Source organism: Phyllobates terribilis, unplaced genomic scaffold, assembly GCF_046119375.1.
Source record: "Phyllobates terribilis strain yellow unplaced genomic scaffold, ASM4611937v1 Scaffold_1__5_contigs__length_1240528914, whole genome shotgun sequence".
In the NCBI taxonomy this organism is placed as follows: Eukaryota; Metazoa; Chordata; class Amphibia; order Anura; family Dendrobatidae; genus Phyllobates; species Phyllobates terribilis.
In genome coordinates, this window is record NW_027362761.1 from 512,242,169 (window position 1) to 512,257,549 (window position 15,381).

The window sequence follows — 15,381 nt, forward strand, 5'->3', positions numbered from 1 at the left end:
CAAAGGCAAAAAACAGTCCAGCAGAGTCCTTCCTCTACAAAGTACAGCCAGTTCCCTCTCCGCTAGTGGTAACAGTGACAGAAAGCCGCTCATGGATCCTCTTAGAGCCAGGACCACGGGCCATTCCCATGGTTCATTTGTCCCAACCACAGGGAGGGAAGGAGAAAAAAAAAAAAAGTGAACACACAGTTCCTGCACTGTATGCCAAATAACTCCGACCACTGCCAATTTGGCTGCAAATGTGTTCATTAGAATAGTAAACACATAGAAGGGATTAAGGCGACAAAACAGGAATTAAACATCAAGCCAAATACACAAACAGAGAGAAGGCGAGCTGCGGCCAAGCAGCTGACAATGGCAGAGCCACGGTTCATGCCACATAAATAAAAGGGAAGGGACGACCAGGAGAAAAGCTTCACAATTAATGAGGTGCACAGGAGCTGTACTTTATACCATCCACATTGATGGCAGAGGCTCCCCACAAAATCAAGGAGGCGGGAGGCATTAGGGCTGAAATATAAATTAAAATACATTTATAGAAAATATATAGAGAAAAAAATCTCCTATACAATGACAAGTCAGGTGGGATAAAGGTTGGTTCAGACCACAAAACCCATATTGGTGTCCTACCCAGAGGCCGGCGCCCCTGCTCCCGCACAGAATCCAGAGGCCGGCGCCCCCCAGCTCCCGCACAAAATCCAGAGGCCGGCGCCCCCCAGCTCCCGCACAGAATCCAGAGGCTGGCGCCCCCACCACAGCACAGAATCCAGAGGCTGGCGCCCCCACCACAGCACAGAATCCAGAGACCGGCGCCCCCCAGCTCCCGCACAGAATCCAGAGGCCGGCGCCCCCACCACAGCACAGAATCCAGAGGCCGGCACAATGATGTTAACAAAACAAGCAGAAAAGTACATCCAATACCCATCTGAACTTAAAATAAACGTGAAGCCATACCTAGCTCATCCCAGAGCTGTCTGTACTTGTCAGTCATCGCAGTGCCTTGTTGTCTCCAGAGCGAAAGACGGGGATCAGCCATGAACTGCTCCGTTATTAAGGTCAACATACGAGCTCCATTGGAGTCCCTCATTTTTAACATCTCCCGTACCTGCCAAAATGAGGGGAATCAGAAAAAAAAAGTGTCATTAAACTTTGCAGTATAAAATACAAAATATCAGTTCAATATATAACTAAATAGGACAGTAAAGTATATATAGCATGTCATGCCAAAAGCAAGCATGACTAAAATATACAGATCAACAATAAAAAAAAATACATATGAATATTTCATGTGTAGGGCAGAGGAGCAGGCAAGCAAATAAATGTATATTAGATGAAAGGTTTGCTGCCTATGAACATTGTGCTGTACATGTACACAGCTGCAGACATACATCTGGCCTTAAGGGGGCGACCTTGCAAGGCACTTCGCTCTGCAGCAACTCAGAAATGGACGTCAGATGGAAATGGTCTGGCCGGAGAAATGTGTTTTCCTCCAAGTAATGCACCAATGCAAAGCTAATAGCTGGGGAAAAGGAAAAAAAAAAAAAAAAAAAAAGCTTCCAAGTATTCCTTATGGGCAAGTATTGTATCTTATGGATTTCTAAATGTATACCCAGCAGAGCGTGGGACTGGAAGCTGAAATACTGAATTTATAGCTATGGGGAAGATGAAATTACAGTCTCCTTCCTTTCATCCGGCATTAATGTGAGCTGGATTAGAAGTTGACAGATTTGCATCAAACATCCTCAGCAGTTTACAGTACAAGTAAAAAAAAAAAAAAAAAAATCAGCACAAAAATTAAGGAGCACAGTGAGGATTGTCAATCTCTGCAGCCCGCTCATTCATCTGCAGATATGGAGTCTTGTAAGAACACAAACACAATTGAGACTGACAGATAATTTATGATCTCTGGATTTCTGCAGACGCTCAAATATCCCAATGAAGATCCCAGTGGGGGCAGTTCCTGCCGATATTAATATTCACAGGAGCTGCGTACATCCAGGGACAGGTTACATCACAGCAATATCAGAGAGGAGTTAGGAGAGCTGGATCGGCAGGTCACCCACTAGCCGTACGCTCTTTATATACCCCTATGCGTTCTCCGTCCTTGCCACATAATAAAGTCATACCTTGGCAAAAAGCAAGTTGAGCTGCTTTCCTGATCCATGGTAACCACCCTGGGAGAGGAATAGCTTGACCTGTTCCTGGACCTGTTCTTCATCCAGATGCCAGCAATTCTCATCATCTATGCTGGCGCCGGCTGTCGGATCTGGAGCACCTGTTCACATGGAAAGACAGCTGTATATTAATGCATAGGACATGGGCAGAGGCGGGCGGTGGTCTGCTCTGTGCAAGGAGATCATGCAGATTAAAAAGCCGCCGTGAATCAGGGTTACCAGCAACCACTTTCTACATTCTGATCATAGCCGTCATTTCTACTGGAGGAGTCCGGGCCCCGAGGGGATTAGAGGAGACTACTGCGCTGCGCCTACTGTTGGCTACCATTACCAGCGACTATGCTGTGCCTTTACCATAGACGCAAGACTGTATATGATATATATATATTATATATTTTATAATATTCACAAATGCCTCCATCTTGTGCCAGTCTTTACACTGGTTGCCGGTCCGCCTCAGGGTCCAATATAAACTCATCACTCACCCACAAAAGCTCTCCACAGTTCTGCACCGCCTTATATCTCCTCTCTCATCTCTGTCTATCGCCCTACACGTGTCCTCCGTTCTACAAATGACCTAAGACTAACATCCCCCATAATCCGAACCTCGCACCTCCGTCTCCAAGACTTCTCTCGTGCTGCTCCAGTTCTCTGGAATGCTCTATCCCAGATGATCTGACTGATGCCTAGCCCCATGTCTTCAAGCGCGCTTTAAAAACCCATCTCTTTAAACAAGCCTACCACCTCAACTACTCAGTAAATTAACTTTCCCCTGTTCCCTCCTTCTAAATATTATTCAGAATCTGCTCCCTACTCTTCATCTGTCTCCACACCCTCCATGCACACGATAACTGCACTTGATACTTGAGTATTGCACTTAAACATACTGGCTGATGACCGGATCATACAGCTTTATATGAAAATCCCTATTTATTATAATTGCCAGACCTGAAATAACAAGCTCTTTTCACCTATTTTGTTCCCGCATTTCCTTGTAGAATGTAAGCAGCGAGCAGGGACCTCACTTCTAATGTAACTGTTTACACGGTCTCACCTTGTATTGAATTTATTGTCTGTACATGTCCCCGCTTAATTGGAAAGTGCTGCGGAATCTGTTGGCGCGCTATATATATATAAAAAAATTATTCTTCATTCGATCCAGTAAATAAATGCAGATATACAAAATTACACAGGTTAGTATTCTACAGCACAGAGCGACAGATTGTTATTGCTGAAGCTGACTCCTCTATACACCGGAGCGATCGTTCAGGGTGCTCATCTTCTCTATGAGAAATCCGCTGACCGACACGTCAACCGGCAACTTATCCCCGAGAGAGCAATGTGATCGGCAGTCCGAAATCAGACAGGTCCGATAGACATCTCCCCCAACTATCAGTTGGCCGGCGTCCCTATACAAAGGCCATAGGCCAAACCGGTCGGCCGGTTCAGCTGACATTTATGTGTATGTGGGTCTTTAAAGTCCCTGTCTCCAATGGGGCTCACAATCACAGGACCCCATCTCAGACACAAAAGGCAATCTATGTTTTGCGGGTGTCAAAGCCAAGTGCATTTCCTATGGGTTCTCCATGATCAGAGTACAGTCCAACATGTCCAGACCACCCGCGGATCTCCTGACCAGAACCTTGTCTTATATGCGCTTATAAGACTATTCAGTTCAAGTCAGGAGACTCCCAGACGGTCCAGACATGGTAGCTGGTACTTAAGACAGCGAAACTGGCCTGAGCTCAATCACAGACAACGGGATTTACCACATCCTGGGAAGAGGCGCGTCATTAAACCCGAATCATCACTACCCCAGTCATGTGATCGTGGGGCGCTGATGGACTGTCACTGGAGTCATGATGACAACCTATGTGAATCTCCTGTGAATGCCGGCTCATGACCGATGTTCTTAGGAGATCGCCATTTCTGTAATACACACCTGTATTTATGCACTGCTATGTGTAGCACAGGTGATCGGACAATCGCAGCTTCAAGTCTACTAAGGAGACTAATAAAGTCCGTAAAAAGTGTGTGTAGTGAGGGGGGAGGGGCGGTTGCAAATAGAAAAAAAAACAAACAAAAAAATACACATTTGGTAACGCTGCGTTCAGAAATGTTCGATCTATCAAAATATAAAAACAATTAATCAGATCAGTACACGGCATAACGACTGGGAAAAGAAAAAATCAAAATGCAAGAAATAAGTTTTTTTGTTGGCAAAATTGCAATAAAAAGCTACCAAAACACTGTATCTACTCCAAAATGGTATGAAAATGTTAGCAAAGGGCACAAAAAAAAAAAAACCATCATCCAGCCCCATATCCTGAAAGATGAAAACGTTACGGGTCGGAGAAGGGAGAAGAAGAAGGAAGAAGAAGAAGAAGGAAGAAGAAGAAGAAGGAAGAAGAAGAAGAAGGAAGAAGGAAGAAGGAAGAAGAAGAAGAAGATCTATACATGTTTGTTATCTGCGTACTCAAAACTGATCTGGCAATATGATTCCCCAAGTCAGTATATCATATAGTGAACATGGTAAATTAAAAACCAAAATAAAAATTTGAAATTGCACTTTTTTTGCAATTTCACCGCACTTGGAATTTATTTTCCCGTTTTCCAGTACACTACATGGTAAAATCAATGGTGTCATTCAAAAGTACAACTTGTCCCGCAAAAAGCAAGCCCTTATACAGCCATATTGACGGGGGAAAAAAAAAAAAAAAAAAAAAAAGTTATGGCTCTTGGAATAAGGAGAGGAAAAAAAAACAAAAAAGTGCAAAAATGGAAAATCGCAAGGTCATAAAAGGGGTTAAAGAGAAGCTATCAGCATGATTTTGTAATGAAAAGTAAAAACATGGCGGTAATGGCAATGTAATACTGATTACAGTGATAGCTTTGGTGAAGAAATCCACTTTGTGGTTCTACGTTAATTAGCATTTGAAGTTTTCTGGCAGTGAGAGCACAAGGGGCCGGGGCAGCACACAGGGGCTGCACACAGAGGCTGCACACAGGGGCTGCACACAGGGGCTGCACACAGGGGCTGCACACAGGGGCTGCACACAGGGCTCCTCCTTTCCCTCCGCCTGCCTCCAGTGTGTGAATGACAGGTCACTGCTTTCTCACTGACCGGCCTCCTGTTTGATTTCCCGGCTTGCCGTCAATAAAATGGTGCCAGGGTGGAGAATGTGCAGATTGGGATTGCAGAGACCGGTCATGCAAACACCAGAGGCAGGCAGAGAGGCCGGAGGAGAAGACCCCATGCACAGTCCGGCCCCTGTGCACCACCTTCATTACCAAAAAACTGATTAAAGAAGCTCCACAAAGCAGATTTCTTCACCAATGCCATCAATGTAATCCATACGTCCACTCCATTACAGCCATGACTTCAGCGAGAAACTCCTTAAAAAAGAGTTAATATACAGGATTTATAATAAACGTGTGGCTCCTCAATGGCCAACAGCTGAGACACCCATGGACAACTTTGGGATCCCAGTGTTGGGCAGTGTGAATGGGGCAGTAGTGCTCTCGCTACATTAGCCATAACATAAATGAAAGGAGTGGTGATGACACGCAAGCACCGACACTGCATTCACACAGGGGCCTTTAAGACGCCATGCTCGGCACTGCTGGGGGCGCTAGTGGGCAAACTCCCAATGATCATACATTTACCCCCTATACTGAGAAAGATTAAAAAGGGAGTCCACCCACTAAATGCATTTCCCTTAGCACACGGACAACGCTGGTCATTCCAAGTTTTTCCACCAGGCCAGGCCGTCTCCGCTGCTTTTGCAACAAAGTCTCAAAAATCTGCTACGGGTTTGTGTTTACAGCTCCAATGCAGATATGTGAATCTCCATGGTAACACAACTCTAGATCAGTCATAGAAATAAATCTCTCTTAATAAAAATTAGAAGACAGCTATAAAGCAAAAGACAGAATAGAAATAAACACAAAACACAATAGTAACTATGGAGACACATAGATCTGCGTAGGAGCTGCAGGCACAGAACGATAAAATAAGTTAAATCAAAACAGTTTTCAAATTTGCTTTAGAATTGTATTTCTGATGTATTAGATGAAAATGTATTTTTTTTTTTACTACTAAGAAGGAGCGATGTGGAAGGTGTGGGCTGTGACGGCCCCACAGACAGCCCCTCGCAGGGTTGTACAAACAAGGAGCCTTGAGACGCCCTATTCCTGATGCTCTCAGCTATTCATCTTCTATACAGGGTTCAGATGACGGCTCCTTCCCGACTCCTCTTCAGAAGGTTGCAGATAACACACAGGAGGAGAGATCAGCACTCTGCTGGAGGAGGCAGCTGTCGGCAGCGTATGCTTCTAATATCATCTTGCACCGATTCTTAAATGTTTCATAACTGGGGATCTGATCTTCCCGTACAGCGCAGGCGGCTGGCGAAAAATCATTTGTTTTCCGGACGAGATTTGCCATTCAATTATTATAAGAAATGTACAACACGCACCCACTGATTGACCCACATGGACGCTCAGCGCTTTACACATTTATGCTACAATTTAACCCGCTGCTGCCAGGTACCAAGAGTCTGGTCAAATAAGAGCACCGGGTTCTTAAAGAGGCTCATCAATAAATCACTATGGGACCCAGGAACCCACCCAAATTAGCCCTGAAGGCCCCCAGATACTCTGAGCTGCAAACACTTACTCCATACATCAACACTGTCATAATTAAAGGTTATTTCCCATCCTGAGGATAGGGGATAATTTACTGATCGCTGAGGGTCCGAGTGCTTGGACCTCCCATGATCCAGAGACTGGAGCTCTGCAAACTGAGCTGGGCTCTGCAGATCCCCATCATGAATGGCGGAGGATCAAGTAGAAGCATCTCCACTATATACAACACCAGGATCTGCAGATGCCCATCATGAATGGCGGAGGATCAAGTAGAAGCATCTCCACTATATACAAAACCAGGATCTGCAGATCCCCATCATGAATGGCGGAGGGTCAAGCAGAAGCATCTCCACTATATACAACACCAGGATCTGCAGATCCCCATCATGAATGGCAGAGAGTCAAGCAGAAGCATCTCCACTATATACAATACCAGGATCTGCAGATCCCCATCATGAATGGCGGAGGGTCAAGCAGAAGCATCTCCACTATATACAACACCAGGATCTGCAGATCCCCATCATGAATGGCGGAGGGTCAAGTAGAAGCATCTCCACTATATACAACACCAGGATCTGCAGATCCCCATCATGAAAGGCAGAGAGTCAAGCAGAAGCATCTCCACTATATACAATACCAGGATCTGCAGATCCCCATCATGAATGGCAGAGGGTCGAGCAGAAGCATCTCCACTATATACAATACCAGGATCTGCAGAGCCCCATCATGAATGGCAGAGGGTCGAGCAGAAGCATCTCCACTATATACAACACCGGGATCTGCAGATCCCCATCATGAATGGCAGAGGGTCGAGCAGAAGCATCTCCACTATATACAACACCGGGATCTGCAGAGCCCCATCATGAATGGCGGAGGGTCGAGCAGAAGCATCTCCACTATATACAATACCAGGATCTGCAGATCCCCATCATGAATGGCGGAGGGTCGAGCAGAAGCATCTCCACTATATACAATACCAGGATCTGCAGATCCCCATCATGAATGGCGGAGGGTCAAGCAGAAGCATCTCCACTATATACAACACCGGGATCTGCAGATCCCCATCATGAATGGCGGAGGGTCAAGTAGAAGCATCTCCACTATATACAACACCGGGATCTGCAGATCCCCATCATGAATGGCGGAGGGTCAAGCAGAAGCATCTCCACTATATACAATACCAGGATCTGCAGATCCCCATCATGAATGGCGGAGGGTCAAGCAGAAGCATCTCCACTATATACAATACCAGGATCTGCAGATCCCCATCATGAATGGCGGAGGGTCGAGCAGAAGCATCTCCACTATATACAATACCAGGATCTGCAGATCCCCATCATGAATGGCGGAGGGTCAAGCAGAAGCATCTCCACTATATACAACACCGGGATCTGCAGATCCCCATCATGAATGGCGGAGGGTCAAGTAGAAGCATCTCCACTATATACAACACCGGGATCTGCAGATCCCCATCATGAATGGCGGAGGGTCAAGTAGAAGCATCTCCACTATATACAATACCAGGATCTGCAGATCCCCATCATGAATGGCGGAGGGTCAAGCAGAAGTATCTCCACTATATACAACACCGGGATCTGCAGATCCCCATCATGAATGGCGGAGGGTCAAGCAGAAGCATCTCCACTATATACAATACCAGGATCTGCAGATCCCCATCATGAATGGCGGAGGGTCGAGCAGAAGCATCTCCACTATATACAACACCAGGATCTGCAGAGCCCCATCATGAATGGCGGAGGGTCGAGCAGAAGCATCTCCACTATATACAATACCAGGATCTGCAGATCCCCATCATGAATGGCAGAGGGTCGAGCAGAAGCATCTCCACTATATACAACACCGGGATCTGCAGAGCCCCATCATGAATGGCAGAGGGTCAAGTAGATTAATCTCCACTATATGCAACAGAGCCCCAATCTCAGTATCATGGGAGGTCCACGCAGTCAGACCCCCAGAAATCAGCAAACTTTCCTGTAGGTAACGGATTATAACTTTTAGGGTTATTCACAAAAATATTTCTCAATTCACTACTATGGAGAGAAGCTGGATGGGGGACTATGTGGTCATGTGACTGCTTGCATGCATCGGCAATACCGGGGAATCAAGACAACGAACATTGTGAACACGATTTGCTGTTCATATGTTCAGGATAGAGATCTTTTGGAGAGATGTGAGCGCTTTGATCTTAAAAGAGAGAAAAAGCTGTTTCACTAAACATTTTACCAGTGGGGTCAAAAGTGACGAAATCTTTAAGCAAAAACAGTCATGTGCACACGCCCTTAAGGATATTTACAGAAGTACTATTAAAAAAAAAAAAAAAATAAAATCAGATTTTCTCTGCCAGAAACAGCGCCACGCATGTCCATAGGCTGCGTCTTGTATTGCACTTTAGTCTCAATAACTTATGTGGGGATGAGCTACAATACAAGAGAGTCGCAGATTTTTTTTCCCTAATTCTACTCAATTATTAAAAATTAGGAGATGCCCTGATGCAGAGTTAATAGCCATGTCTCCAACACCAGTATATCCCGTGCCCTCCAGCATACCACAATACAGACTTAAAAAGGTCTGTCTTTTCAGAATTTTTTCCTGGCCCAGGTCCATCGTTGAGATACTGCTGCTGTTCCTGGTGACTTATTGTCTGCAGCGATGATGTCACACCTATAGAGCGGCAGCCAATCGGTGAGCTGTGTCTCCGGCCGAGTAGGCTGCACGAGCTGCCAATTGGTTGCCGCTCTACAGAAGTGACATCATCGCTGCAGACCATAACATACACCGGGAGCTGCGTCAGAACTTCAGTGTTGGACCATGGGAGGAGGTATAAAGAACTGGGGTTTTTGTGCAAGTGAAAAAGAGGTCTGAATGAGGCTTAAATAGGACACTTTAGCAGACGAATGGGTAAGTGACTCTTAGTGACAGGTTGGCGATTGTTGTCCACTTCGAACAGACGTCAGAGATATTTACAATAACATTTACTCATTTCGTGATTATCTTGCCATGTTAATCACCCACCCAATGAATGAGCAAAATAATAGTTCATTGGGTGAACTGATCACGCTGACGAGAAGCATGCACATCATCATCATCATCAGTGCGCATCATTTCCTTCTTTCTGATGTTTGGTAAAAGGTTACTGATCGGCGGCCATATCGTGCCACCGGTGGGTCTGGGTAAACGGACCCTTACTATTCTACAAAGAAAAGGCGATGTCACCTAGGCAGGATGAGTAAACATCAACTGGTCCCAGTCTGCCTGATACAGGTTCCCTATCCGAGCATACATTGTAAGATACTTCAATCGGAAGCCATGAGCAGCGCACCACAAACAGGCCGGAGATCTGTTGTGTGAAATCTGCCTCTGAATTTACTAGGGAGCCCACGTCAGGGCCGGGCGCGCTCCGGTGCGTTTTTGGGGTTTACTACATGGTTTAGTGTCGTTTCTACCACACACCTGTGCCTACTGCGCTCCCATCACATACCTGAGCGCTGAGCTCACAAGCCTGAAGCCATGTTCCTAACAAAGAGCGACTGTTCAGCCAAACAAGCAGCTCCTCTTGTTGTCAGGACATTCTTCCAGACTTATTAGCTCCCCCTCATTCATCGGTGAATGTAAAGTACACAGCCTGGGTGTGGAAAATAATCCACCATAATATCAGCACAACGGGTATTTGAGAGTAAAACTACAGAGAAACTGTGCACCTGCACAAGATTCACTTAAAAGGGCCCCCTCCCCCCATCTTCTATAGTGATGGCAGATCGCTAGGATATGCAACCACTTTATGATTGAGGAGGTCCGAACAGGGAAGAACAGAAGCCCCCTTCATTCTCAGGTGCAGGAGAGACCCAGAGGGCATCCCTCCACCGATCATAAGTGATGAATGTCCTTTTTTTTCTTTCCTCATCTTGTAAAATGGTCAGAAGTGGTGAATGTTCCTTTTGATCCAGATTCCTCAAAATCTGCTCCAAACTTAAAGGGAATCTGTCAGCAGGTTTTTGCTACCTCATCTGAGAGCAGCATAATATAGGAAAAGAGAAGCTGAATCCAACGATGTATCACTTAGATTACTGGGTGCAGCCATTCTGACACAATCAGTTTTTAAATGTAGCATGAAGCAGAGCTGAGAAAGCTAACCCCGCCCACATCACAGCTGACCCCGCCCACACCAGGCTCTGTATGTACATAGTCCATTGACAGTGAGCTGCTTATCACAGGATGGGGTGTGGTCAGAGCAGGGCTCACATGCAGTAGTCCAGGCAGTGATAATTTCCTGGTGATAAAACATTCACTGTATGGAAACAACAGCACACAGCCTAATAAGTGACATCGCTGAAATCAGTGTCTCAACCCCAACTTCATACTGCCCTCAGATTCTTTTCACAGTCAGGATTTTACACCCCTAACGAATGACATGTATATAATAGTGCTGAGTAAATTCCTCACATTTCATAAAGAAATTTGTTTTGCAGTTTTAGAAAAATTCACAGCAGAAATTCTATGTTAAAAAGCTGCAAGTGCAGTGGACAAGGTGTGCACTTACAGCTCTCCTGCCTCCTGTCCGATCGACAGGTCACTCATGTTACAGCGACAGGTCAGTCATTAAAAAAAGAAAGGAAAGAAAAAAAAAAAAACAAAGACATCAACTCGCTACAACACCAGAAGACATACTTGTACATTCAAAGACTGGTGATGTTCGGATCTTCACGTGTGGTCAAGTAGTCAATAGGAAAAATAGAAAGAGCTGTAATCCAGCACCAATGAAAATATTCAAAAACTTCATAAAAATATAATAATAATAATAAGCGATAAAACTGAAATTCAAGGACATTAGTGTTTCACTGTTTCCGACAGTGAAGTTCTTACTCATACTCATCATTTGTAGATGACCCCAACAAAAATACCTGTTCAGTATCCAGTTTTGAATAAAATTTGGAATATTTTCCTAAGTGCCGGATTACAGCTCTGACGTGTCAGTCGGGGAACAGACAGGAGATCTGTGGCATGTTCAGTCCCCGCCCATAGCACTTGCAGCTCATTAGCATACACGTTCAACTATAGATTTCTCTAAAAAGGCAAAACTGATTTCTACAAGAAAGGTGAGGCTTTAATCAGAATATATGCACTTTTATATTTATGCCATTCGCTTGAGGTATAAAATCCCATGACAAGATCTCTTGAAAAGAGGACAAGTCACCAAGTCAGAGTGGCCAGTTTTTGCCCTTTTAGTCCCACTGCACCCCTGAGCATACTGCGACACGAAGCGGGTCACATTCGCAATAAATAATAAAAACGGTAGTAATAAAAACACGTCAGATTTTTATGCCTTAAGTGGATTTCATCTGAAAACCTCAAAAAAATAAAAAGAAACTTGTGTTTTTAATGTTTTTTTCCAGCTTTTCGACACGACACTGTTAAAGATGATCTGTCACCAGGTCAAAAGTGGGTAGTTTTTGCTCTAATTTTATTCTCGCTGCTTACCTGAATATTCCAGTTTTTTTTTTTTTCTTTTAAATGCATGGTATCCTTCAAAGAGATTTATAGTGTTTGGTATAAGTTTTTATGATTTTGTTTTATTTTTTTTACTAAAAGTAGGCATCTTCTGGGGGCTGCTCTGTATAATTACGCCAAACACCACCCCCTTAGTAATAATTATAAACAATTAGCACTAAATAAAAAAAGCTCATATTTCCGGAACCAAAATGGTGGATTTTTTTTTTTAAGTTACATACAAAACACTGCAATACCCCGGAGCAGGAGGAATAAAATAAGAGCAAAAACGGACCATAATTGACCTGGTGACAGGTACACTAACAGCGCCAGGACGAAAAGCTGAAAAAAAATGCATTCCTTAAATCATTTTTTTTTTTGGAGCTTTTCAGATCTGACGTACTTTATGGGGATTTCATTTGGAAACCACATCAGATTTGTCTGCCCGTCATCAGTGATCCACTGATCTTAAAACAGGTTTTGCGTTACGTGTACTTTTAAAAAAATGTTGCAAATTTGTTTTCATATTACGATCTTCATTATTTAAAATTCACGGATGTGACTCAATAATCGGACGAGTGCAGGAGCTGCCTGCTATTTATACGCACACAGATTTCAGCTGCCAAAACGCCTGTGGGCGGCTTTTTAACCATCTTTGACGACCACTTTATGACCAAGTCAGAGGATACAAACGTCTACATTCTCCTATGAAATCACTTAGGATTTAAAAAAAAAAAGGTGTTCTAATGGAAAATCACATGGTTCTTGTTTCCTCTCCTTTTCCGTAGAAAGCACCATTAAATTATTATTTTTTTTTGCATGAAAATATGCCCAGTAGGGGCCGCATACTGTTAGCAGCATGGCCTCTTCTCTATAGGAACAGGAACCTGGCTGCTTTTGAAAACTAAAAAATGTGGTGGAAAAGACAATAACAAGGTCAGCTGTACATAAAGCACAAATGCCATATATTGCTTATAACTTACATGGGTGACCCTGGGAAGACCCCATTAACCATGACAGTAGCCCTGACATTTATCTGCCCAGAGTTTGGTGCCCGAATGTAAATAATTACAAGCTTATGTACAATTCCTTAAGGTAGGGGAGGGGAGGGGAGGGGAGGGCAATTAATTTTCCCGAGGGGCCACATGAGAGACCTTGACTGTTGTGGAGGGCTGAACCAATATGATGAAATTAATTTTGTTCAATATTAATTATTATTTTATATTAATTGTATCACGTAATATTGCACATAAGATATATGCAGACATCCCTCTATATACAACATATGAGCCCACACAGCCTCCTATGTACAGTATGAACCACCACAGAGCCCCCTATATACAGCATTGGCCCTACATAGTCCCCTATATATACACACACTCACAAATATGAGCCCCCAAATAGTCTCCTATATACAGTATGAGCCCCCCCACATACAATATGAGCCCCCCCCCCCCATGTACAGTATGAGCCCCCCCATGGCCCCCATGTACAATATGAGCCCCCAACATGGCCCCCCCATGTACAATATGAGCCCCCAACATGGCCCCCCTCACCCATGTACAGTATGAGCCCCCCATAGCCCCTCATGTACAGTATGAGCCCCACAGCCTGCTCTCTCCGATGCACTGACTCCGCACTGCACACCTGACGCGATGAAGTGACAGCAGACGCAATGACGTCTCACACGCTGATTGGTTTAAGATGAAGCTGGCGGTCAGTTCTCCACTAGCGTGTTCACCGCTGTCTGCATTCAGGTGACAGCAGGCGGTGGCCTGGTGCAGCTTATGGGCCAGTGTTTTAGCCGATTGGCTGTTTCGGTCCACAGTTAGCCCAGGTCCGAGTTATGAAATAGGTCCGAGCTATAGAAAGCAGCACGTGTTTCAAGAATTTAGGTTCCTTAAGAATAGCTGTCCTCTATGATCATTACCACTTGGAAAAAAAATAAATTAAAAAAAAAAAAAAAAAAAAAAAAAAAAAGGTGCATGTGAAGTCACAGAGGAGGCGCAGACCCGTCACAAAGGGCGAAGGCTAACGACAAAGTGTAAGCGTTCCGGCAGGGATGTCAGCCGGGGAGGCTTCCTAGGGTCGCACTTTAGATTAATGTGTATTTGCCTCCTGACAGAGTGAATGTTTGCTTTTATGGCCGTGATAAGATTGCACTTGGCTGTGGCCTCCATTAAGGATAAGTGTGAAAAACAAACAAATGTTGGAGTTTCAGCCCTTTTATTTTTTTTTTTTAAAGTTTCAAGGCCTAAAGATGAGGTATGTATGACTGTGGGGCATCGGGCCATAGGGTGCAGGTACAAGGGGCTCACTGGGTAAGAGACTGTCAGCTATAGTCTTCAGAGTCACCGGAAAGGTCACCATCTAAATGAGGGGATATTGAGAAACCACACACTATACATCATGCACAAGGTCATGTAATGGCCCCTTCTAATATAGGATGTGACAAACCAGGTGCATAAAGGGCACACATGCCAATTTAAAGTTTTTAGCCAAATGATTATTTATTCTTTAGCTTTTATCCAATGAATGACAATTTTGGTTGTAATTTTTACTCTATCAACTTTAATCCAATCTGCAACATCATGATCATTTGCTATGAAGTCGGCCATGGTTGATTTTCTTTTTTTTTTTGCCTGGAAGTCGGATGAAGAGCTTTCATTGAACGTTCATACATATTCGGTAACACCGGGCGGCAAACCAAATCTTTGTGACTAGGAAGAGTGACTAATGGGCAATCTGCCCCAAGAGGTGAATGGCTGGATCATGCTTCAATCTCTAGGGGGGTGGGGGGGGGGGATCTTAGAGGGGCAGTCCGAGAGGAAGAAGTCATCACATGTCCACAGGATAGGTGACCATTTATAGATTGGTTGTGATCCAACCAGAACGGGACACTATATTCCACTTTCTCAGGTCGTACCACAGCGGACAATTGAAGCAGCAATCGCCCATCCTAAACGGAAGAAAAGTGCCAGGTTCTGGTGAGCAATTGGGATCCCATTGGTTTGATCTCCCACGATTCCAACTGGAATGCACCTTTAAGGCCTAA

At 44.5% G+C, this 15,381-nt stretch overlaps 1 protein-coding gene across 1 annotated transcript in view; it reads right to left on the bottom strand.

Annotated features, from left to right (window-relative positions):
• ZSWIM6 (zinc finger SWIM-type containing 6) overlaps positions 1 to 15,381 on the bottom strand; it is a 112,752-nt gene that overhangs the window by 44,277 nt on the left and 53,094 nt on the right. The window contains exons 3-4 of the mRNA XM_073680260.1: positions 2,127 to 2,275; positions 955 to 1,105 (exon numbers count right to left, since the gene is read on the bottom strand). Of these exons, the coding sequence (XP_073536361.1) occupies positions 955 to 1,105; positions 2,127 to 2,275 (300 nt within the window). The remainder of the gene's footprint in view (positions 1 to 954; positions 1,106 to 2,126; positions 2,276 to 15,381) is intronic.